This window comes from Melopsittacus undulatus, chromosome Z (genome assembly GCF_012275295.1).
Source record: "Melopsittacus undulatus isolate bMelUnd1 chromosome Z, bMelUnd1.mat.Z, whole genome shotgun sequence".
NCBI classification, from domain to species: domain Eukaryota; kingdom Metazoa; phylum Chordata; class Aves; order Psittaciformes; family Psittaculidae; genus Melopsittacus; species Melopsittacus undulatus.
This window is the reverse complement of record NC_047557.1, coordinates 80,895,146-80,917,859: the sequence shown is the minus strand read 5'-3', so window position 1 is coordinate 80,917,859 and position 22,714 is coordinate 80,895,146. Positions and strand designations below refer to the sequence as shown.

Below are 22,714 nucleotides of genomic sequence, written 5' to 3'. Positions count from 1 at the left end.
TGAATGTTTTGTTTGTTTCTTTGTTTTCCCTTACTAATCAGATCTTGTCAAATCTGGGCTAAACAGCTGAATGCTCCTTTCAGTGCCTTCTGCCTGCTTGTTCAGTCCCCACACATTCTTCAATGCTTCCTCTCCTCATAGGGCACTCTGCCACCAACTTTCTGCTCCCCTTTGGAGTGGAAAAGAGCTGAGTGATGTGCAATCAGTTTATGTTGTCCTTGTTTGCAGCAGGGGTGTAATACATGAGCCTGCTGTGGATCTCTTGTGGATGAAAGGGAGGCTGTGAGAAAGGATACTGGTGCAGAAGCACTATTCTTGCCGGTAGGACAGAGGTGCCTGACATCCTCCATGCAGGTAACAGTGCTTTTCCTGGCAGTGCTGTCTGTTGTACAAACCTGTGGCTGCATACTCTGGGGTTTGCAAAGGCTCTAATGTTCAAGTTGTCATTTTCTGAGAATCCAGAATCACTCTCACAGGTTTCATAGAGTTATAGAACAGTTTGGGTTGGAAGGGATCTTCAGTATCATCTAATTCCAGCCTCCTGCCATGGGCAGGGACACCTTCCACTAGATCAGGTTGCTTCAAGCCCCGTTCAACCTGGCCTTGAACACCGGCAGGGATGGGGCAGCCACGGCACGTCTGGGCAATCTGAGCCGGTGGCTCGCCACCTTCATATGAGATACATGGGTTCATTTCACTGGTTCCCCATGGTTCCACTCTCAAAGGGAAGAACTTCTTCCTGAGATCTTTCTAAATCTTTTCTCTGTCAGTTTAAAGTCATTCCCCCTTCTCCTGTCACTATATGCCCTTATGAAAAGTCCCTCTCCGGTTTTCTTGTAGGCACCCTTTAGGTATTGGAAGACTGTTAAAGAGTCTTCCTGGAGCCTTCTCTAGATTGAACAAGCCTAGCTCTCTCAGCCTGTTTTCCTTCTGTTTCCTTTGAGACACGAAGCAGTGGCTGTCTGGATGGGTCAGGTAGGTGTGCAAATACCTGGCAAGTTCAGTTTCCTCTGACAGAGTTTAAGGATCTTTGTGTATTAAGATGACAGCCCACTCAAGCTGCTTAGTGATGTGCTCAAGGGCTTGTCTCAAAAACAGTTACGAAAGGACAGGTAGGAGAAGGGCTCAGGTCAGAGCTTTTGTATGACAATGACATTTTTGAAGCAAGCAGGAGGTGCCAGCTGCATGATTTTTTTGCATGATGGCTCTATGCAAAAAGCTAGGTAATCATGTCCCAGTCAGTACACATGCAAGTGCCTGTGCATCCTAGGGACACTATGAGAAAGAAGGCTACTGCCTTGTGTTTTTCATTGTTACAGGAAATACCCTCATCTTCTAAGAAGCTTATTGTTTGACTCAAACATTCTGGTTTACTAAAAGCACAAGGTGGTTTTTTTTTTGTTGTTTTTTTTAATTTTAGCATTCTGTCTGGGTTTTTTTTAAGCATTTATGTTTGTTCTTCAGGGTTTTCCTCCCTGTCCTGTGGTTTAAGAGGCTTCATCTGGAAATTCTGTTTTGTGAAGCACAGCAGACTTATAGAAAGGAAAGACTCTCCTTTCTGCAAAGGAGTGAAAGATGTAGGGCAGGGGCAGAGAGGCACATAAAGGTAGGAAGAGAACCAGCAAACAGTTGATCTTAGTGCATCAGTAGCTGAAGCAGGTGTCTGCTAGGCATCCAGAGAGCCGCTTGTGAAGAAGGACAAGTTGCAAGCAGGACTTTCCCTGTGGCTCAGAGGGGAACATTACAGCATTTGAAGGGATGTAGGAAAGTCAAAGCACTTTATGCTACTAAGAAAGATTAAGTCAAATTCAGAAGATGGTTGCAGCCACACTGTTGCATGAGTGTTACAGTGTCTACAGAGCTGACTGTCAGAATTGGTGGAATACAAAGGCTCAAAGGAAACGTGCTTAGGCCTTGTTTTTATATGTCCTTTCAGGCTGCAGAATTCTTATGCTTCTACTTGTTCTGTGGTTACTTGGCAGTCATTCTCTGGAAAGGGAGCAAATTTCCCATCTAGAAGCTCTAGATTTCTTCAGAAAACAGCATTTAATTGCAAGAGTAGTTTTTTTTTAGTTCAGAGAGGCTGCTCAGAGGCAGTTACAGGAGCAGTGTGGCTAGAAGAGCAGATTTGAATTGTGTTGCATAAGAAAGAGCAGCCAGAAGAATGCACAGTGAAAGAACTCCTGAAGGGTTGAATTTTATGGACCTCTTTTTCTGTCCATTGCTGTGCAGGCAGGAAGTGAACCAGAATGGCTTCCTGGGAATGAAAGAGACATGAAGAAATGTCGATCCTGTCCTCTCATCCTTGTTAGAAAATGTGAGTTAGGGAGAGCATTGCAAATTGGGAAGGTGCTGATGAAAAGAGATGTACTTTGTGTTGAGATAAAGTTTTGGCCTCATTTCTGATAACTTCCAACCATCTTGTTTATATGTTGTGATTCTGTAGTTAGCTTACTAATGTATCTGCTGTAGCATAGCTCCTGCTATGGACCAGCAGCACACTGTCCTAGCATAAGAGACAATGTCCCTAGTGTGCAGAACTTACCATCTGAGCAGAAGACTCAAGGGTGGAGCTCAGGACATACAAATCTTACAAGCTGACCAGAAGATACAATGTAAAAGGTGGATAGAATAATTATGTTTCTTCGATTTTCTTCATGACTTCTTGTAGATGCAGACATATTTTCTGTTCATTTTGATTTGGCTAACTTGCAGCCCAGTGAACAGTTCTTTCCAGTGTTTGAATGAGTAAATAAAAATGGTATGTGGCTATAGGCTTTCTGTATCTCAGAAGGCACAATGTTAAAGTGTCAAATTTCCTCTGGCTGGTTTGATAGAGGAAAAGTGGACTGGTGAGTTCAGTTTGGGGTCTGGAAGCTGCCCTTGCCTTTACGTCTTCAAAAGAAGGAATGTTGTTAGGTGCAATTTAGAGTGCCATGAATTAAACAGATCTAAACCAAGCCCTTTTAGTTCTGCAGTTCTGCAGTCCTTCAGTTCACTAGAACTAAAAACATCCTTTTAACAGCAGAGGGTACACACAAGGAACAGATTGGGTGAGTGATCATTTTGATATTGTTGAAATAGAGCTTTTAAATGGAAGATCCAAGATGAGCCACTTACTTTACTAATTCCTGGAACCACATACATTTGCAGAGTTCCAGGACTAGTAAACATCAGTACGCTGGACCATATTTGTCAGAAACAAATTTGAGTTGATGATCTTGGTTTAGAGACTTCTAGTGCAAACAGCAGTGTTCAGCAGATTGTACTGGCCGCTCAGTTTCTTGCTTCATTACTACTCTCTGTAGAATTCCCGTGACTCTATTAATCCAAAAGGTAACCTGTCATAGTGAGGAAATACACCAACTCTCTGCCTCCTCAAGGCAGACAGGAGTTGGCTCTAAACCTCATTGTTGTGCCCTGAAGTGTTTGATACAGCTAAAGGCTGTGTACTTGTCCCTGAAATGACGGTCAATGGAAGAAACATGTCTGTGTTGGTAACACTTACCTGTACATTGATCAAAACTTATCCTTCAGAGATCCCAGACTAAAATAGAGAAGGGCTTTGCTATGTCTAGGTATAGCAGCTTTCTCATGTTGGGAAAGCATATTACTTGATCCAGAAACCATGAAAAAGGACTACAGAGGTTACTGGTTCATTGTCTGTCATGAGTATGGTCTTGTCTGCACTATGACCATCAACATGGACTAACCAAAAGTGCCAGACAGGGAAGACTGACTGGGCAGGAGGAATCATAGTGTTACAGATGTTAATGTCCTCTGTTAAAGAATATGGTCTTCCCAAGGTACCAGTGGCTCTCTTTATTACAAAAAAAAAATTGATTTTGTGTTGGTTAATTCTGAAAAGTGCCTAGAAGATGTCCTCAATCTTTTGTCATTCTGTTTTCCTGTGATTTCTGTCACTCCCAGGTAAATGGAAGATTTGGAGGCTAACTTAATCCAGACAAGCAAAGCATGTAGAATAGAACAAATGGTAGCAAAATGGCTTCATCGCTCTCGGGATGGTGCATCAAGGTAAACATGTTTTTTGTGAAAGAAACATTGTGGATCACCTTTGATCTAAGACAGTGGAAGCTTGTTCTCAGCAGGAACAGATTGCAGATCATTGCTGAAGTTGTTTGTGGGAAATACACATACAGTAGTCCCTAAGGTCAGGAAAAAAAAAAAAAGAAAAGGTGGTTTTAAGCATCCCTCTTGGCTTCCAGGGACAGATGTTCCTGCTTTCAGGCATTCTTGTTTTGTAAGCCACAAAATTCTGCAGAAATACAATATTGCTCAATGTAAAATGTGCTTTTCTTGAGGGATGTATTTCTCTTTGTGTCTTGCCATGAGCCCATGTTTTTAGCTCAAGACTGAGTTGCACTTACAAGGGATACTGGCCCACAGCTACCTTACTTTCCTAAAGTCTGTGAATAAAAATTAAGGTGGACTGGATCCTGGCAGAAGCAGAGACCTGTAAATTTTGTCACTACCTTGCTGGGTGAAGGTGTTGCTGTGATCTTTGGAGGTCAGGGCTTACTGTGGGGCACACCTAGATTTCTCCCTCTATGTGACCACTGGGCTGGGATGGCTAGAAGAGTTGTGGTTACAACCAGCTAATGCCACTGGTCTTATATCTTAAGCTTTCTGTGGAGCCTGGAGGATCATTGCTGGCCTGCACAGGGCCACCTGTGGGTACCCAGAGAAGTGCTGGCTTCTCTGTGTACTGATGCAGTTCACTGAAAATGTGTGTGGATCTATGACCCTTCTATAGAGTATCGTCAGATTGTTTCTTAATGACCAGTTTTTTGTCTCACAGGGGCAGTGTGTTTGGGACAAACAGCAGCAGTGATGGCAGTAGTCAGCCTGCCAGCCGTGTCAAAATTACTGTAACAGTATATAAAGATTTGGTCCTCCATCATTATGGCTTTGAGATTTGTCCAAACCTTCCTCTTACAATTGCCTCTGTTACTGCAGGTAAGCACCATTTCCTTGTCCCTACAATCATAGCCTGAATTGTCCCAGTTGTCCTTAGCAATGAACTCTGTCCAGTATTTGCGTTTTTGAGGTACTTCTCGTTGGCATGTGATCCCTGAATTTTAAGGGCAAATGCCTGTGTGCGTGTGGTGTGGAGAGTGCTTGAACATCTGCTGCATTCTGATGGCATGGAAAAATCTAAACTAATGGCAACTTCACTGCTAAGTCGTAGCCTGCACTCAGACACAGCTGATCTTCAGGGATGTGAAGATCCATTTCAAAGCAAAGTTCTTGCTCATGTTTTATCTGAAATGCAAAGGAAGAATTTAATCTAGTCTAGGAATTTTTATTCCCTAGGAGCTTCTATCCCTATAACACAGGGATTACTGCTAGTTACAGGCAGTCCAGGTGAAATTCTGCTTAAGTTGGGTAGATCAACTCTTCCAGTTATAAAAGGTATAACTCTGCTTTTAAGGTGGCTTGGGGGTTTTGAATAAAAACCTGTGGATCTGTTTTTATATACCTTTTTCTGTTTTAATGAGTGCACAGAAATGCCTGCTTTTCTCTCTGTTGATATGAGTGTGACAGCCAGAGAAAGACTATGGCCAAGCTGGGCAGGTAGGTGTTGGAAGGGCGACAGGAGGGCTGGCTCAGGCTCTGCCTCTAGCTGCCCATGTGGGCTATCGCATCCACCATCTGCCTGAGGGAACAGCCTGTCCAAGTGCTTGTGCTTGTGGGATGTTTAGTACAAAGGCACGACAGTATGGTCTCTGTCTTTTCACAGTGATTTTGAGTGAAATTTTCTCCTTATGCCTCTTCCTATGGAAACATGGCTAAATTAGCTGAGGGTATTGGGGTCTAAGAAATGGGGAAGGAGGTTTTCTGTCACACTTTTTTCCTGATCGGAAAGAATCAAGATTTTATTAAAACTGAGGCATGAAGAAACCTGTCCTTTTAAGTCCTGTCCTTTGCTGTGGGAGCCCATGGCTAAAAGCCATTTGTTTAATTCTAGGTGATTGTGTTTTGCCTTTCATATATGTGTCTGGCCCTGGGATCTCCCTGAGGGGCAGGTGGAAAGTGCTGCCAGTTGCATGTTCAACCATTCATCTCAGACCAGAGGACCCACTCGCTCCTTAAACCTCTTGCATCTTTCAGCTGCCACTCGCCTGGAAAGCAAAACTCAGCAACTGTCTTTTTCCCTTGTGGGTCCTTCCATCAACCAGCAAGGTTATGAAGACCTCCTCTCCCAGGTTGCACAGGGGAATCACCATGCTGGAAATCAAGCCCACATCTCCCAAGGACTGCTGCAGCAATCTGGATGGTGGCATAGACAGTGAATCCTTGGTCTGGATAGTGGCATGCCAGGAGTGCCAAGCCCTGGCCCATGCACCGTATGTGGTCAGCCACTGGGATGTAACCCGCAGGGTCAGGCCAGGGTTCAGATCCCACAGAGAGGAGCACCATGGTGTGCTGGTTGCCTAGAGGCCTCTGTGACCCCAAGGCCTGCAGGCAGGTCAAGGCACTGCTTCTAACTCTCCCAGTCCTCCTGTGATTATCCAGTAGCCTCTGAGCTCCCCTGCTGCACCCTGGGCAGGGATGTGTGCTGGGCTGCAACAAGGAAAAAGACAACGGATGGGAGTGATTTTCTGTGGTGCAGGGTCAGCTTATGGGGCCAGAGAACAGCCCAGGCGAGGTGGCATGGACATGGTTAGTGGTATACTGGCTCTCATCAGGATCCAGCATCCTATGGCCCCTTTTTATTTTGCCGTCCAGAGGCAGTTGCTGAGGCAAGTGTGTTATAGGAGGGATAAGGAGCTCACAGTGAGCATCCCTGGTGGGAGGAGGTCTTCTGGTATGGTGCTGTCATGAGTAACAGTGTGCCACTCACTCACAGGGAGCACTGCCGACGGGAAGCTGCAGCCAGGTGACCAGGTTCTCCTGATAAACTCCACCGTGGTGGATGACCTATCTGTTGAACGAGCGGCTGACATCATCAGGTGTGGTTCCTCATGGCCTGATGGCAATGAGGTGGATGAGGTGGCAGAGGGCTGAATGGAGAGTGGTAGGGATGAGTTCTCACTAGGGGTTACAAAGGTGCACAGTGATGTGGGGCTGGCTCAGTGGAGGCCTGTCCTACAGGAACAAGTCTGCCCTGCAGCTGAAGGGCACAACAGCCCAGGAGAGTGGGTTCCCTCACTTTTCTCTGTCTTGGTTGGACTGTGCTGAGAGAGCCTTCCCTCACAGTGGGGATGGAGAGGCTGGAGGCCTCACTGGCACTATCAGCCATGAGACTGGGGAGGAAGGCACAGGCAGCTGCTAACCCTGGCTGACTACATGTCTCTGTTACAGGGAGGCCAGTGATGAGCTCCTCCTAACTGTCCTGCGCTGCACGTCGGTAAGTGGCCTTTCTTCAGGACTCAGCACTCCCAGAAGCACTGCTGCAGTGTGGCCCACAGGGAAGATATGGCAGCTGGGCTGGCACATAGGATACAAAGGCCTGACCAAAGCCAAATGAGAGCTGCACAGGTTCTCCCCTTTTATGCATGCCCTTTGAAGAGGTTTTGGGGAGAATCAGTTGTAACTCCTCACAGCTCACCAGGGTGAAGAACCGTGGCGGCTTTCAGAGCCCACCACACACAGAGTCTTGCTGAACTGTTTAAGCCCACACTCTTTGGAGCCGGAGGCTTGATCAGGATCTGTGAGAGCCTGACAAGGCTCCATAGGGGACAGGAGGTCACAATGACTGGAGTGCAGGAAGATCTCTTCAGCCAGCTGTGACCAGCCCGCTAAGAACAGCCTGGAGTGCTCCCCATGTGGTGGAGCTGCCTGAGACATGAGCACCATCCTGACATGAAAGACAGGTGCCAAGGCTGCAGGCCCAGCATCTGTCCTAGGTGCTCTTTGGAAGCTCTTGAGGTTTTCCTTTTGACTGCTGGAAAAATTATCCTCTTTTTCTCCAGGCTTCATGTGGTTAAGGGCTGGGACCTGGGAGTGGCTCATACTTTGGGAACAGAAAGCTTTATTACAAAACTTTGGTGCTGACTGCCCATTCCTGTAGCTTTAAATTTCCCAGAAGGCTTGTACTGCCAATATGATATGTTTATCCATGTGGATTTCAATGTGTATGTGTAAACACTGAGCTGCAAGGCAAGGGAAAATTGGGTTTGTGTGCTTTTTGCTTTCTTGTGGTGGCAGGTGGCTTGAGGAGGTTTGCCCCCCACACCCTGGAAAGCATTCTGGGAGTGTTTCTTGTTTGTTTGGAAGTTTTGGGATTTTTTAATTTATTTCTAGAATGATAATTCCTTCAGAAGAGCTACTGGAGTTCTCAGGCTTAATGTCACGAAGTTTCTTGACCATTCAGTAAAGGTACATTAAAAAAAAATCTCTTCAATTAATTTTTCCTTCTCAAAGTTTCCCATTCAACAGATGTGCACAAAGCCAAAGTAACCACAACAGCTTTAAGCAAACCCACTTAACAGTGGCTTCCCTCTTTTGTTAATCTAATCTCCGTTGCATGGTACATTGGCTGTCAGTCTTGCCAGTGCTTCATCTGGCTCTGGAGACCAAGTGAAAAATAAGAATGAATTTTACAAGGCTTAAATGCCTGCCAGAAGGGTTTCAGAGAGAAAACGATTTTGAAAACCCTGCATGGGATTTGGAACACCCTTGACAGGCCTTCATGCATTGTTGAGAAGCAAATGGGGCAAAAACCCATTTTTGTTTTTCCCTTTGCAGGTCACTTTAAGGACACCTCTAAGTACAGTCAAGGCTGATCTTTGGTTTGGGGTTGTCTCTTGCCCCACTCTGAAGGCAGCTGTGGTTAGAGCTGAGAGGTAACACCTCTCATCAATGGATAACAGACCCTCTGCTGGGGCTGCACTGGTCATACTAGAAGAGATATGGGAGGCCTTGGCCCTCCTCAAGGCAGCTGTGTGGCATGATGCTCCATACAGCCTGGCAGATTCTGGAAGGGCTTGCTGGCCAAGCACAGACACTCCTGCCTGCCTTCCGTCCTCTGTCCTTCCCAAATGGCCTCAGGGCAAGATGGTGCTGTGTCAGGTTGGGAGGCACCTGTGCTTCTGACAAGAGTGTAGGGATTGAGGGATACTGCTTCTGTTCTTCTTAGGGAATTACATGTTTTACAAGATCAGGATACTTGCAAACAAGAAGTCGATGGTTCCTAGACTCGTGGAGTCTTGTGAGGTTGGTAGGTCCCTGTCATGATGGAAGCATGGTTATGAGATACGGTTATGTGACAATAGTGTAATGAAGTCAAGCTGGCTATTTAGTCTTGGGCAGTTTTATTAAACATTTGCAATATGAGAGTATGCTCTAGAAACCCCAACTGAGCTGGGATGTGCTGCATACATGTCTGTGTTCTTGTGATACACTGATAGGGGATTTTGTCTGTCACTGCAGGACACTCTGCATGTGTTCATTTATGGTGCTGTGTAGCCTTACTGCAAGCCAGCTGTTGGTAGATGAACAGTTGTTCTGCAGGATTCTGGCTTTATTGCAGGAGTTGGGGAGATGTGTAAACACTGTAGCTGGTTAACATGCAGTGAAATTAGGAGTATGTACAGGATGTGTTGCATGTGTGTCCACTTGGTGAACAACTGGGTCTGGGTTCAGAAGGCAACAACCACCCAGGTAAGTCTTGTAGCCCAGATAGGTTTTGCCTGTAGCAAGCCTGGAGGCTGAGAGACTCCTAACATCACCTGTTCCTGTAAGTGTGAGGCAGTGTGGTGTGAGCAGCTTCAGCATGGACTGTGCTCGTACCCCTGCCAGTACTATGGACCTCTGCATCTTATACCTAACTGCAACAGATTGAGTTGTCAACCAAGTGCCCTTATTTTTTCAGGGTGGGCCTAAGTCATCATTTCTTACTGCAGAGAAGAGGGCAAGGCTGAAAACAAACCCTGTGAAAGTACGGTTTGCAGAGGAAGTTTTGGTGAATGGACACACACAGGTCAGTAGGGTATGGCTACAGCCAGATGCCATGGACAGTGTATGCTGGGAAGAAATGGGTCCCATCTGGGGACAGATACCAGGCTGGTCTAGTGTGGCTAGGACCTACAGAGTGTCTGCATCTAGATATACATTCAGGCATCTGGTGCCAACTTGTTTCCTAGGCCCATCTATGATCAGGGAGGAAGCATTAGAATCTCTAGAGAGGTTTATGTTTTGTTTGCTTACTTAGACTAATGGAAAATACCTAATGAAGAGTCCCTCTCCAGCATCCTTGTAGGCCCCTTTGGGTACTGGAAGGCTGCTATGAGGTCTCCACACAGCCTTCTCTTCTCCAGCTGAACAGTCCCAACTTTCTCAGCCTGTCTTCATATGGGAGGTGCTCCAGTCCCTTGATCAACCTCACAGCCCTCCTCTGGACTTGTTCCAACAGTTCCATGTCCTTTTTATGTTGAGGACACCAGAACTGCACACAGCAATATGTAGGTGGAGCTTCACACTAGTATCTGCCTGGGAGTTTCCATGGAGCTGTTTCAGACAGAGATTGGGCACCGGAGTTGTTGCAAGTGCAGAGAAGGGAGGCAATCAGTATGTAGTTTGTCATTCATTTAATGAGAAATAAAGGTAAGAAAAATTCATTTGAGTGTTGGGGTCCCACCTGCTCCAAGCTCAGGAGTGTTGTGTCCCAGCTAAAAGAAAATGTGGCAAGAGGGTCAGGAGGCCTCCATGGATGGATAAGGAACTGCTGAGAAAACTTAGAGGGGAAAATAGAATCTTGCAGAAAGTAGAAGGACAGATGGCCTGGGAAGAATACAGGGACATCATCTAGGAAAGGAGGGACAGGGTCAGGAAAGCTAAGGCCCAGTTAAAACTGAGTCTGGCAAGGGATGTGAAAGATAGCAGGAAAGGCTTCTATAGGTAGACTGCAAACAAAAGACAGATTAAGGGTAACGTGGGCCCTCTCTGGGAGCTAATGGGAGAACTGGCTACCCTGGATTTGGAGACGGCTGAGGTTCTCAATGACTTCTTTGCTTCAGTCTTCACTGGCAAGTTCTCTGCTCACATCGCCCAAGCCTTGTAAGGCAGATGGAAAGACTGTGAGAATGAAGACCTTGGGCCGACTGTAGGAGAAGGTCAGATTCAAGATCATCTTAAGAACCAGGATGTACACAAGTCCATGGGACCTGATGAAATCCATCCATGGGTCCTGAAGGAGCTGGCAAATGGAGTTGCTAAGCCACTGGCCATCATATTTGAAAAATCATGGCAGTCAGGTGAAGTTCCCAAAGACTGGAAAAAGGGAAATATAAGACACATTTTCAAGAAGGGGAAAATGGATGACCCAGGGAACTACAGACCAGTCAGTCTCACCTCTGTGCCTGGCAAAATCTTGGGGCAGATTCTCCTGGAAAGCATGCTGAGGCACATGAAAAACAATGATGTGCTTGGTGACAGCCAGCATGGCTTCACTAAGGGGAAATCCTGTCTGACCAATTTGGTGGCCTTCTATGACAGGGCTACAGAGCTGATGGACAGGGGTGGAGCTGTTGACGTCATCTACCTGGACTTGTGCGAAGTGTTTGAAGCTGTCCCACATGACATCCTTGTCTCTAAACTTCAAAGACATAAATCTGATGGATGGGCCACTTGGTAGATAAAGAATTGGCTGAATGGCCACACACAGAGTGTTGTGGTCAATGGCTCAATGCCCAGCTGGAGACCAGTAATGAGTTGTGTCCCTCAGGGATCGGTGCTGGGATCAGTCTTGTTCAACATCTTTGTTGGTGACATGGACAGTAGGATCGAGTGCGCCCTCAGCAAGTTTGCTGATGACACCAAGCTGTGTGGTTAGGTTGATACACTGGGGGACCTTGACATGCTTGAGACATGGGCCTATGCCAACCTCATGAAGTACAACAATGCGAAGTGCAAGGTCCTACACCTGGGTCAGGGCAGTCCCAGGCACAGCTACAGGTTGGGCAAAAAAGAGATTCAGAACAGCTTGAGGAGAAGGACTTGAGAGGTGTTGGTTGATGAGAAAAAGAACATGAGCCAGCAGTGTGCACTCACAGCCCAGAAAGCCAACTGTATCCTGGGCTGTATCAAGAGGAGCATGACCAGCAGGTCAAAGGAGGTGATCCTGCCCCTCTACTCTGCTCTTGTGAGACCTCACTTGGAGTATTGTGTGCAGTTCTGGTGCCCTCAACATAAAAAGGACATAAAAAGGAGCTGTTGGAACAAGTCCAGAGGAGGGTCACGAGAATGATCAGGGAACTGGAGCACCTCCCTTATGAAGACAGGCTGAGAAAGTTGGGTCTGTTCAGCCTAGAGAAGAGAAGTCTGTGTGGAGACCTCATAGCAGCCTTCCAGTATCTGCAGGAGGCCTACAGGGATGCTGGTGAGGGACTCTTCATTAGGGACTAAAGTGGTAGGTCAAGGGGTAATGGTTTAAAACTTAAATAGGGGAAGTTTAGGTTAGATATCAGGAAGAAGTTCTTTACTGTGAGGGTGGTGATGTACTGGAATGGGTTGCCCAGGAAGTTGTGAATGCTCCATCCCTGGCAGTGTTCCTGGCCAGGCTGGGTGAAGTCTTGGGTGATGTGGTTTAGTGTGAGGTGTCCCTGCCCATGGCAGGGTGTTTGATCTTAAGGTCCTTTCAACCTCTAACTATTCTGTGATTCTATGGTGTTAGCTTCCCTTTTCAACAGTTGGGTACAGTAAAATATTAGCACGAAGGAAGAGTAAATAAATGTGTTACATATTTATGACTATTTCTGGAAGAGCACTGTTCATCATAGACAGCAGCTGCTCTGCTTGAGTGTTTTAGAACTGCTCTCCTTTCAGTGGACTGATGTATTAAGACATCCAAAGTGGGTATTATGGCCCCGAAAAACTGCAAAGCTTCCTGTTTCAGTAAATAGACTACTCTTGTCATCTTAATGGAGTATTGCTTAATGATCTCTGGCAACTGCAAGGAACCCAGAGGCTGTGTTCTGCAGCTGAAATCTGAAACTCCAGTTTGGGAACATAAATTGTTAATAAGTCTCAATGCTACATAGCCTTCATTTTCTATTGCAAACTGATTATATATTTCCATATAACGGAATGATATGCAAGATACAGGTCCCTCAGGATCCTCAGGCAGCATCAGTCAGTGTGTTATTAGAAGCTATGGGCCTAGCTGTAACATGAAGTAAATCAACCTTGCACCAGACAAAACAGGAGGGGTACACCTGCTTAAGACATAGCAGAAGCTTTCAGAACTAATTCATAGTAGACTATTAGAGCCTCAAAAATAGAGAGAAATCCCATCTGGGTGCTCTGCCCATCTGATTGGATCTGGCAAGGAGAGTGGTGATACTTAATTTGTCTATGAATTTCTATGTAGATTTTAAGTTCTTGTATGTGCTGACTGTACAAGACCTCATTCATATGATAACTTGTGACTGTGGGAGGAACCAGAGAAAATGTGCAGTTAGTGTAAACCAGCATCACTTTTTTTAAATTGACGGGAGACACAAAGCCTGCTAAAGATGTGATGTGTTTGCGCTACTCAGCATGCAGTTACAGCTTGATCTCAGGAACAGTGGCAATGTTCACTCCTCTTTCCTCAGTGATGACTGTAGGCAGCTTGAACCCCATAAAACAGGGAGGGGAGGAACAAGATTCACATGTGGTTTATGTTTGTTCTGGAAATACTTCCAGGGTATATGAGCTCTCTGTCAAGATAGACCAAGGCTGTGAGATTTACAAGGTGCTGCACAGCAAATGAACATAGGAGAGATCATCTTAGAAATCTGTTCTCAGCCTCAACACTGTCATGACAACTAGATAAAGATTGGAGGAACATGCTGGTCCAAGAACATAAGAAGGATGTGCTGAAAGGGAAGTCCAAGGGTGGAGGAGTAACTTTCTCAGCACTGGAAAACAGTAAGAATAACATTGAAAACAAGAAGGAAGATACAGATGGGTTGTACTAAAGGAGTAAGGTGGAAGGCTAAAGGATGCAGCTCTCAACAGCCCTAGAAGGACAGAAGCTGGGTTCCCAAAATTTCAGAGCACCCAACGGAGGTGTTTTTGTTATGGAAGTCAGTGCCTTGTCTAATGCATTTAAGAACCATCTCAAGAAACTCTGGTGGTATCACCTCCTGTTTGGGAAGCCCCAGAGTCACAAATCCTAAGGGTATGCTCAGTAAAGTACGCTGCATGTTCAGCTGAATCCTACAGCTTTCTTGTGGTATGCAAGATCCATTCATGGAGTGTTTAGGTAGTTCTGAACTTGAAGTCATTGCTGCTGCTAGTGGGAAAATGTCAGGGAGGTGGTTAGTGATGCATGGTGCCCAGGAAGATGTCTTTTCTGGCAGACATCACTGCTTTTCTGGTAATAGAGTTGCAGAATGGTTCTGCTTGAAAAGGATCTTGAGAGCATCTAGCTCCAATCCCTCCGCCATGGGCAGGGACATGTCATACTAGACCATGTCACCCAAGGCCCTATCCCACCTGGCCTTAACACTTCCAGGGATGGAACATTCACATTCCTTGGGCAACCTCTTCTGTGCCTCACCAGCTTCACAGTAAATAACTTCCTTATATCTAGCCTGAACTCCCCCTGTTTAAGTCTGAACCCCTTAGCCCTTGTCCTATCACTACAGTTGCATGTCCAGGGAAGATGGCCCTCAGCTTTCAGTAACTGCCAAATCTTCCTATATCATGTGGGAAGTGACCAGCAAGCATGTATAGGCTATGTGCAGCTGTTGCACTGGCTGGAGTTTAATGATAAAGGCATTTGTTACGCTCTTTCCCTTGTTACATGATGCCATAAGCATCATCAGGGAATAAAGCTTGGTGGCAGAGAAGAGATTTGCAAAAGCAGGTAAAGATTTTCATTTATACTATAATGTCCTGTGTCAGGCAGAGCAGACTAGTGCCTGGAGGCTTAACATCCAAAGATTAGTGCTGTTGATTTTGTTCTGCAGGGGAATTCTCTTCTTTGTATGCCCAACGTTCTCAAAGTATATTTGGAAAATGGACAGACAAAGGCTTTCAGGTTTGAGACAAGCACTACTGTCAAGGTAATAATTCTTGGTTGTCTGCCTTTGTTCCCACCACCTGAATTCAATCCAGTAGTAAAGGTACATCCAGTGAAATTTGCAACCTCTTGGTTTTATTGGCCAGCTAGTGGAACTGGATTGCCAGCTGATGCTGAGCATACTGGATTTTCCATGTTCTTTGTGCAGAGGAGATGTTCCTTTAATTTGCCTCTCTTCTCACCAGTCAATTTTCACAAAACTTGCAAGAACTTGGCTGTGAGACCATTACACTTTGTGAAGTGTGAAGTTGGGCAAGAGTATATAGGTTGGTGGAAACTGGCAAATCAGCAGCTGTCCACTCTAACATTGATTTCTTTGGAAACCACATGACAGAATATAGAGGAGGTTGTTTAATATAGCAGTGGCAATGTGCATCCATGAGAGGGAGAACAAGTCTCCTGGCTTGGAACCTGAACAGTGGAGTCCAGGTTTGGCTATCATGTGGATATCATGTAAACGCAGCAAGTGCAATTGTGATGGTTGTTCCTTAAAGTTCCTGCCTGTGCAGCCTCATTTTTGCACTGGTGAAATGTTTATGTTTCCCTGTGGAGAAGTAAAACCTGATTAACCTCTTGAGGGGAAAAAACAGTACCATCTACCTAAAATCACTTGTGCTTGGAGGCATAACAGACAGGTTACTGTCATTCTCTTCAAAATACAAGATGCTACTTTCCAGAGCCACTAACTAGCACTTTCCAAAACTCCCATGCTTAGACATAGACTTACAAACCTTAAGATTTTCTAGCCTGATCTTTAGAGTTGATCAGTGTTTATATGGGAATTAATAAGATTTGCCTGTGATTGGAGGCGATAATTTCTTTAAAGGATATACGATGTCCTGCAGCAGTGCAGTTACTGTAGAAAAAATGCACAGACTTTCTGGAGTTATCAGGCTGAAAGAATGTTAAGGGGAAAAGCAAGGAGATTTTATTTATAATGCACTGAAAACTTTTCTCAGAAAGGAGAAATTTATTGTCTTGTTCATCCAAACTTCACATAACTGTTGTGGTCTCTTGTTCAAGTAAGTCTATGCAAGTCCTGTGACTTGCAGAGCAGAGAAAAAGAAAATAATGAAATAAAGCAGGGAGATAGTAAGGTAAGGGCAGATGAGTTGTAAAGAGAGATCTGAATGCCCACCTGCAAGAGATTAATTTCTAAAAGACAGGTTAGCTCTTCATGTTAGGTTCAGCTTGCTCACCTTTGATCTGGAACAAATTTTTCCTTACTGGAATTGAATACAACCCTCACCAGCATCCTAACAGAAACACTCAAACATGGGTAAAATGCTTCCCAGGTTAGGTGCTTTCAAAAGTTCCTCTGCTCTTTTAAGAGATCCTTGCTTAAAACTGAGGTGAGTCAAAAATTTGTGCTTACCTTAAGAGTCTTGAGTGAAGAAAGGGAGTTCTCTTTCAATTCAGTCAAGCCTTATATAATGTTTTCTGTTTGCCAAAGATAAAGCCAGTTATTTTCATGAGACCTAGTATTCCAACAGAATTCTACATATAACAGGAACACCAATTTCAATCAAATTAGGTAAGATTTGTACAATTATACTCTCAAATTCTTGTTTATTGGTGGGCTACCAGTTTCTTCAAAAAGTGTCATCAAGTTCTAGAAAGCTGGAATGGTTAACAGCAAACATTTGAATCAAGGGTGACAAAAAGTGCTCAACACCACCAAACTAAAAAATGCAAGGCCGAAACTTTCAGCATGGCTGTCTCTGAACACCATCCTGCTGACTGCCTGGCTGGCATGTTCTTTTGTTGCTTAGACATCCATCTGGGATAGCATAGCAGCTAACTGCCAAGTTTGTGCTTCTTCGCAGAGAAGCTGCCATCTCCTGTATCTCCATTTCTGATGAACTTGCAGGCTTTCACTAGCCGTGATAACTCTGTGGTTTGTTTAGGTCAATGTGTTCAGAAACCGTTAGTGAAGAGTGAAAGGCAGTACACAAAGGCACTGGTTTCCTGTGAAACAGCGCTAAAAATTTCACTGTGTTGTAGCACCAAGGGTGTTCTTAGCTGCAGAGAATTTTGTCTGGCCACTGCCCTTTCAGTGCTTTTCCACATGGCTGGCAGCAGCAGGCTAGAATCATCCACATTCATGCGATATACTAGCAGTGTTCAGCAGCTCTGTCTAAATTCTGTTTGACTAGTTATGGACTTTCCCTTCCCAGGACATTGTTCTCACCTTAAAGGAGAAGCTCTCAATCCGGAGCATTGCGCACTTTGCCCTTGCTCTGGAGGAGCAGTACAACATGGCAAAGATCCACCTTCTGCATGAGGAAGAGTTCATCGAGCAGGTGAGAAGAACCCCTTGCATGCTCCTGCAGGCATGCTGTGAGGGGGAAGAGGGATCACCAGCACAAATTAATTTTGGCCAGTGAGGTGCAGAGAAAACTCAGCTCTGCAGGTATCACAAGAGGGTGTGAGCTTGTCCCCCTCTCCAGAGGTGCTGTTCTCTCCCTGTTGCATGTGTTACTACAGCATTAACTAGAGCTTCTGGAGAAATGACACTTTCAGAAATGTCTCACTCCATTCAGAGTGCCCACAGAACGATACCCATGGGATGGTGTGGTTTGGACTATGTAGAGCAATTAAGGGGATGAGCATGTTTTGTTCCACTTGCCAGATAGGCCAATCTACAGAGGACTATTTCAGAAAATCTCAAACTAGCTGTATAGCCAGCTGTTTACTGTCCCCTAGGTGGTCAGAGAGTTAACCCAGCCAGGTGCCACTTTGATTAAATTCTAAATCAAAAGTTTAACCTCTGCAAACATGAGGTTAGTTCTCTTAGTAATTCTATTGCTCTGCTACTAATTCTCAACTAATCTAATTTGTGAGAATGTGCCTACTCAGGAGTCTTATGTCCATGCTGTTGATTTTGTTGGTCAATGTTGCACTGTGATGCAGAGAGGTTCTGTAGCTAATGCTGTCCAACCACTAAGCATGTGTGCCTGAGAATTTCTGCTTTGTTTCAGATAGTAAGCCTATATGGGATTTTCCCAGAATAAAATATGCTAATGTGTAACCCAGGGGACATTGTATTGATATTATGATGAAGATCCAAGAATCTATTTAGGGCTGCTGTTATCTTAGACTGAACATAAAAGCAGAGAAGCTTTGACCTTTCTCTATCATTATCATATGGCCTTGCAGCATCTGTCCTGGTTATCCTGCAAATAGATGAGATCAATGGATATTTAATGAAGCTTTGTTGTCAAAGAACTTCCAAGCTACCACAGGGAGAAGCAAAAACCAGAACAAGAATCTAAGATAAAATTACAAACATTAGCAATGTTTCCTTGTATTTGCTGAGGACAAATGGCTAATCTGCAGTCATTCCACTTGACAGTATCTTTAAATTATTTCTGAGTTCATACAAGGCAGAGGCTTACTATGCATTTACGAAGGGAAGAACTACAGCAGTCCTTGTGGCATGATGATGTTTATCTGTTGCAGGTGGTCCAAAAAAGAGAATCTCAGGACTACCGGTGCCTCTTCAGAGTTTGCTTTGTCCCAAAGGATCCCTTAGACCTCCTGCAGGAAGACCCAATTGCCTTTGAGTATCTCTACTTGCAGGTAAAATCAAGGCATTCCATGCTTTTGGATCTCTTCTCATCCAATTCTCATTTCTGCTTTAAACCAAAGCATACTTCAGGCCAGTTTATTTACATGAATGTGAAATGCAGAGCACTTAGGAACAGAGTATTTGCATTCAATTTGTCTTAAATTCTTAAATCAACTTACATTCTTGTCTTTTTAACAGAATGAGATTGAAATTAGCTGAGTGGCTCCTTTTATGACTTACAATAGTTATATCAGAGGCCTTAATCTGACTTCTTGAGCTCACATCATCATGCTGACTGAGCCATATTTTTTCCAGAGCTGCAACGATGTGCTTCAAGAAAGATTTGCTGTGGAAATGAAATGCAGCGTGGCATTACGTCTGGCTGCTCTGCACATACAGGAGAGGATCTATGCTTGTGCTCAGCCACAGAAAGTATCCTTGAAATACATTGAGTAAGTTCCCAAATTTCTGTGCTGTGTTGTGGCTAAGTCTGGCAGAACAGGAAGCCAACTGAAAGTGGCATCAGCTCTGTTTGCCCACTGTTTAGCTCTGGATAGAAGTCTGTCTCTGACCCAGAAAGACTGCAGTCTCTTAGTTGTGCCAGTCATTTTAGGTCAAGATAGCTTCAGAGCCTGTCTTCAGCCTGCTCAGCTGCTTGAATAATATGTACAGTATAGCATCTGGACATGTGCCTAAGCAGAGGGAGGTTCTGATCTGTAGATAGAGCAGGGACATAAAATTCTGAATCTCTCAGGTAGTTACAGTTACTCAGGCTGCCTCTGCCACTATACTAAGATTTGCATGCAGTAGTTGAGAGAGAGGATAATAATCAACTCTGCACAGCAACTATACCCTTTCATCCACCATAATTATTTCAGAAATATCTAATTTCAGCATAAGTGATAGGTGCTGTGAAGTAATGGGATCTAGAAAAAAAATACCAAAAAATGCTTTCACAAGCAGCGAGTGTGCTGCGCTGCATGTCAGTGCTGTTAGACCGCACTTGCCCTGAACAACCCTGCTTTAAGAATTTGTGATGAGCCAGTCGTTAAATAACAGACATTTGTGTAGTAACTGCACCACTCAGCCTCCACCAGCCTGGGCAAGTGCTGCTGATGCCTGCATAGAGCCAGACATACCCAGCAGTGTGCAGTTAATGAAGAGTGAGAAGTGACTTCAGACAACTGCAGCATTCTTAGTTCTTGGATATTTAGTCCTTGGGCTGAGTAATGATCCACATTTTTGGGTGTAGGGAGCTGGAGATATTATGTAATGATCTTGTAACCAAAGTAAAGTTAAAGAACCTTCATCCTCTGGGAGGCACAGACAGATTGGGACCACTATGCTGACAAAGCTTGTAGATTGTCTCCTGTATAACCATGTAAAAATGGGCATTCTGCATGAAAGTGTTTGTTCCTCCAACCCACCTTCTGTCTCAGTAGCAGAAGCACATAGAAGTGAATTTGAGTAAGGTAGTTGTGTTCCATGAGCTACACCCAGATATGTTACAGCACCCTGATCTAGTTGGAAGATGTCCCTACTCATTGCAGGGGTGTTGGACTAGATGGCCTTTGAATGTCTCTTCCAACACAATCTATTCTGTGATTCTATGCTTCTATGACTGGCATGGTGCTTTTGCCCTTCTCTGCCTCTGGCCAGCTGTTGTTCTGCACATTGTTGTGTTGCTGGGGGACAGCACAGCTGGGACCCTCTTTGCTCCCTTCCCATTTTTCCAGCAGGAGGGACTGGGGAATTGAAAATTTCATCTCACCAACTCTGCTTCGAAACATGAGAGGGAAGGATATCAAGAAAGCCATCAGCTACCACTTGAAGCAGAACCAGATGCTACTGGACTCTCGGCAAAAGGTAGTGTTTGTTCCCTGGGTTCAAGGTGTCTCCCAGGATGGAGGCAGTATCTCTCACAGGCAAAGAAGTCTTTTCTCCATGGGTCTCTCCTCTGTGGGATGACTTGGGACTTTTCTTCTATCTTTTATAACTTCATCTGCTGTGCACACACTCTAATTTCCCTACAGAGTGTGTTCTGTTGCGGGGTTGCCACATGGCAAATGTGGTAATGTGATGTGGTCCTGTACAGATCAAGTGCCTATCCAGACCAAGCTAAATGTATTGGTCAAATACTAAGTCCTGTATGAAAAGAACATCTTCTAGCCCATAGGCTACCTGGAAATCCATGTTTGTCTGTCATGTTTCTAAACAGTATTTCTTCTCTTGCAAAACAAAGCATATGCTCACAGCAGTCCAAGTGCGCCTGAGCTACCTGCAAATACTGGGAGACCTGAAGATGTACAATGGGAAGATCTTTAATGCCACCCTTATGGTATGAGTGCATTTATTTATGCAACTGGGCTTTGGTATACTGTCTTATTGGCGTCTTGTCTTATTGCCTTGCTTTGTGCATCTCTTATTGTACTTGGACAATAACTGCAATGATACGGATGCAAGAACGAGTTTTAGCCTTTTTATTTCACCAGTGTGTAAGATCATATCTTTAACCAAAGCAAACCCTATCTAAGGCAGAAATGTTTCAATATTTTTCTTAATTGACTGTTGATGTGAGACTAGCAACCTTTTACTGAGTCTCCTCACTATCTTTGCTTTGATCCTTGTAGAAAATGTAACATAAGCTCTGGTGATGCTGTTTCAGACAATTCAGTCACACTACTTTTCCCTATCCTGGGACTTTATGAGAAGCATTGGTAAGGGACTCTGCTAGGATAACTGAGCATAATTCCATTGAAGTGAATAACACACCAGCTTACACAATAATTCTGCGTATTTTTTCAAGTTGAAAGCTGTGACTCTTGCTCTTCAGATGACCTCTGTTTATATTTTTTATGCTGTAAGGTACTTAAGAGATCTGGGGATATTTCAAAAACTCTTGAAGAGATATTTGCTATGCTTAAACCTTACTGTAAAAAAAAAAAAAAAACAAAAAAAACCAAAAAAAAACTGCTCTTTTCACAATTCCCCAAGAGTTTCTTGGGTTGTGTTGGTTTTTTGTTTTGTTTTTTTTTTGCCTGTCCTCACTTGAATCTGTACTGAACTATAGACCACAAGCCATTTTGTACAGCACACCGAGCAATGTAGGTAGGACTGTATCAGAGGAAGACCTTACTGATGGGTTACAGTAATGCCTAGGTTTACAGTTGTGTGCAAATTGAAATAGTTTTGCCAAATTATTTGGGTGTTAATTTATCTCTAAGTGTCTGATCCTAACAGAAAGTGTTAGGAAGAACTTTGGAAAGTTCTTCCAAAATCAGAATGCCTTCCTGAAGTTTCTAGCCAAATCCAGTAGGTCTCACTTGGTCCATCTGGCACAGCCTGCCAGGTCATAATTCTAATAGCAATCTGCTGCTGATACGACCTCTCTGGACCTGCTGGATGGCTGCTGCTTCTCTGGGACCATCTGCCTTGGGGGTACAGGGAAACTGGTGGTCCCCAAGGCATAGAACAGAACAGCTGGGAGCAGGTGACCTGAAAGCCTGTAAGTAACAAGGGGCTCCCTTTGCAGCTGGTTACAGCACAGTTGTAAAGAGAGTCCAGTGTTAAAATAGTACACAAGATCAGGTGGCTGAGGAGTCCCTGCCAGCATAGGCGATTTGATTCGTGGTCAGTTTGGTTACAGGTTTAACCTCTCCTCCTTACAGCTACAGGACAGAGAATCGTATGTTGCCTTGCTGGTGGGTGCCAAGTATGGAGTGAGCCAGATTATCAATAATAAGCTCAACATCATAACAAGTCTAGCAGAGTTTGCAAGCATCAGCAGGGTGGAGCTTACAGAGGAGTCTGAAAAAGTGAGCACTGTCAAAATCTATCTGCAGGATCTGAAGGTAAGTTCTTGATGGCTGTGTCAGGGCTAAAGAACAAGAGGGGTGTCATTCACACCATGTATTCTTTTCAAAATCTGACATTTAGCTGGTGGTATCATCAGTAGAAAAGGCTTAGAGCAGATTCAGAAGGGGAAGCTCATAAAAGGAATATGAAATTACTGAAGAAAAGTGGTTCTTCTTGCTGTCCTCTATCCGTGAGACATATCAAAGAAACAAAATACGAGAAAACCAATTTATCTTGTTTCTCTGTGCCTCATG

General features: G+C 44.5%; 1 protein-coding gene across 1 annotated transcript in view; it reads left to right on the top strand.

Annotated features, from left to right (window-relative positions):
- Nucleotides 1-2,244: 2,244 nt before the first annotated feature.
- FRMPD1 (FERM and PDZ domain containing 1) overlaps nucleotides 2,245-22,714 on the top strand; it is a 27,782-nt gene continuing 7,312 nt past the window's right edge. Inside the window, exons 1-13 of the mRNA XM_034072799.1 lie at nucleotides 2,245-2,317; nucleotides 3,931-4,035; nucleotides 4,820-4,977; nucleotides 6,872-6,974; nucleotides 7,327-7,372; nucleotides 9,839-9,946; nucleotides 14,922-15,017; nucleotides 17,212-17,337; nucleotides 18,497-18,616; nucleotides 18,921-19,057; nucleotides 20,345-20,471; nucleotides 20,848-20,943; nucleotides 22,274-22,456. Of these exons, the coding sequence (XP_033928690.1) occupies nucleotides 3,935-4,035; nucleotides 4,820-4,977; nucleotides 6,872-6,974; nucleotides 7,327-7,372; nucleotides 9,839-9,946; nucleotides 14,922-15,017; nucleotides 17,212-17,337; nucleotides 18,497-18,616; nucleotides 18,921-19,057; nucleotides 20,345-20,471; nucleotides 20,848-20,943; nucleotides 22,274-22,456 (1,401 nt within the window). The 5' untranslated portion in view covers nucleotides 2,245-2,317; nucleotides 3,931-3,934. The remainder of the gene's footprint in view (nucleotides 2,318-3,930; nucleotides 4,036-4,819; nucleotides 4,978-6,871; nucleotides 6,975-7,326; nucleotides 7,373-9,838; nucleotides 9,947-14,921; nucleotides 15,018-17,211; nucleotides 17,338-18,496; nucleotides 18,617-18,920; nucleotides 19,058-20,344; nucleotides 20,472-20,847; nucleotides 20,944-22,273; nucleotides 22,457-22,714) is intronic.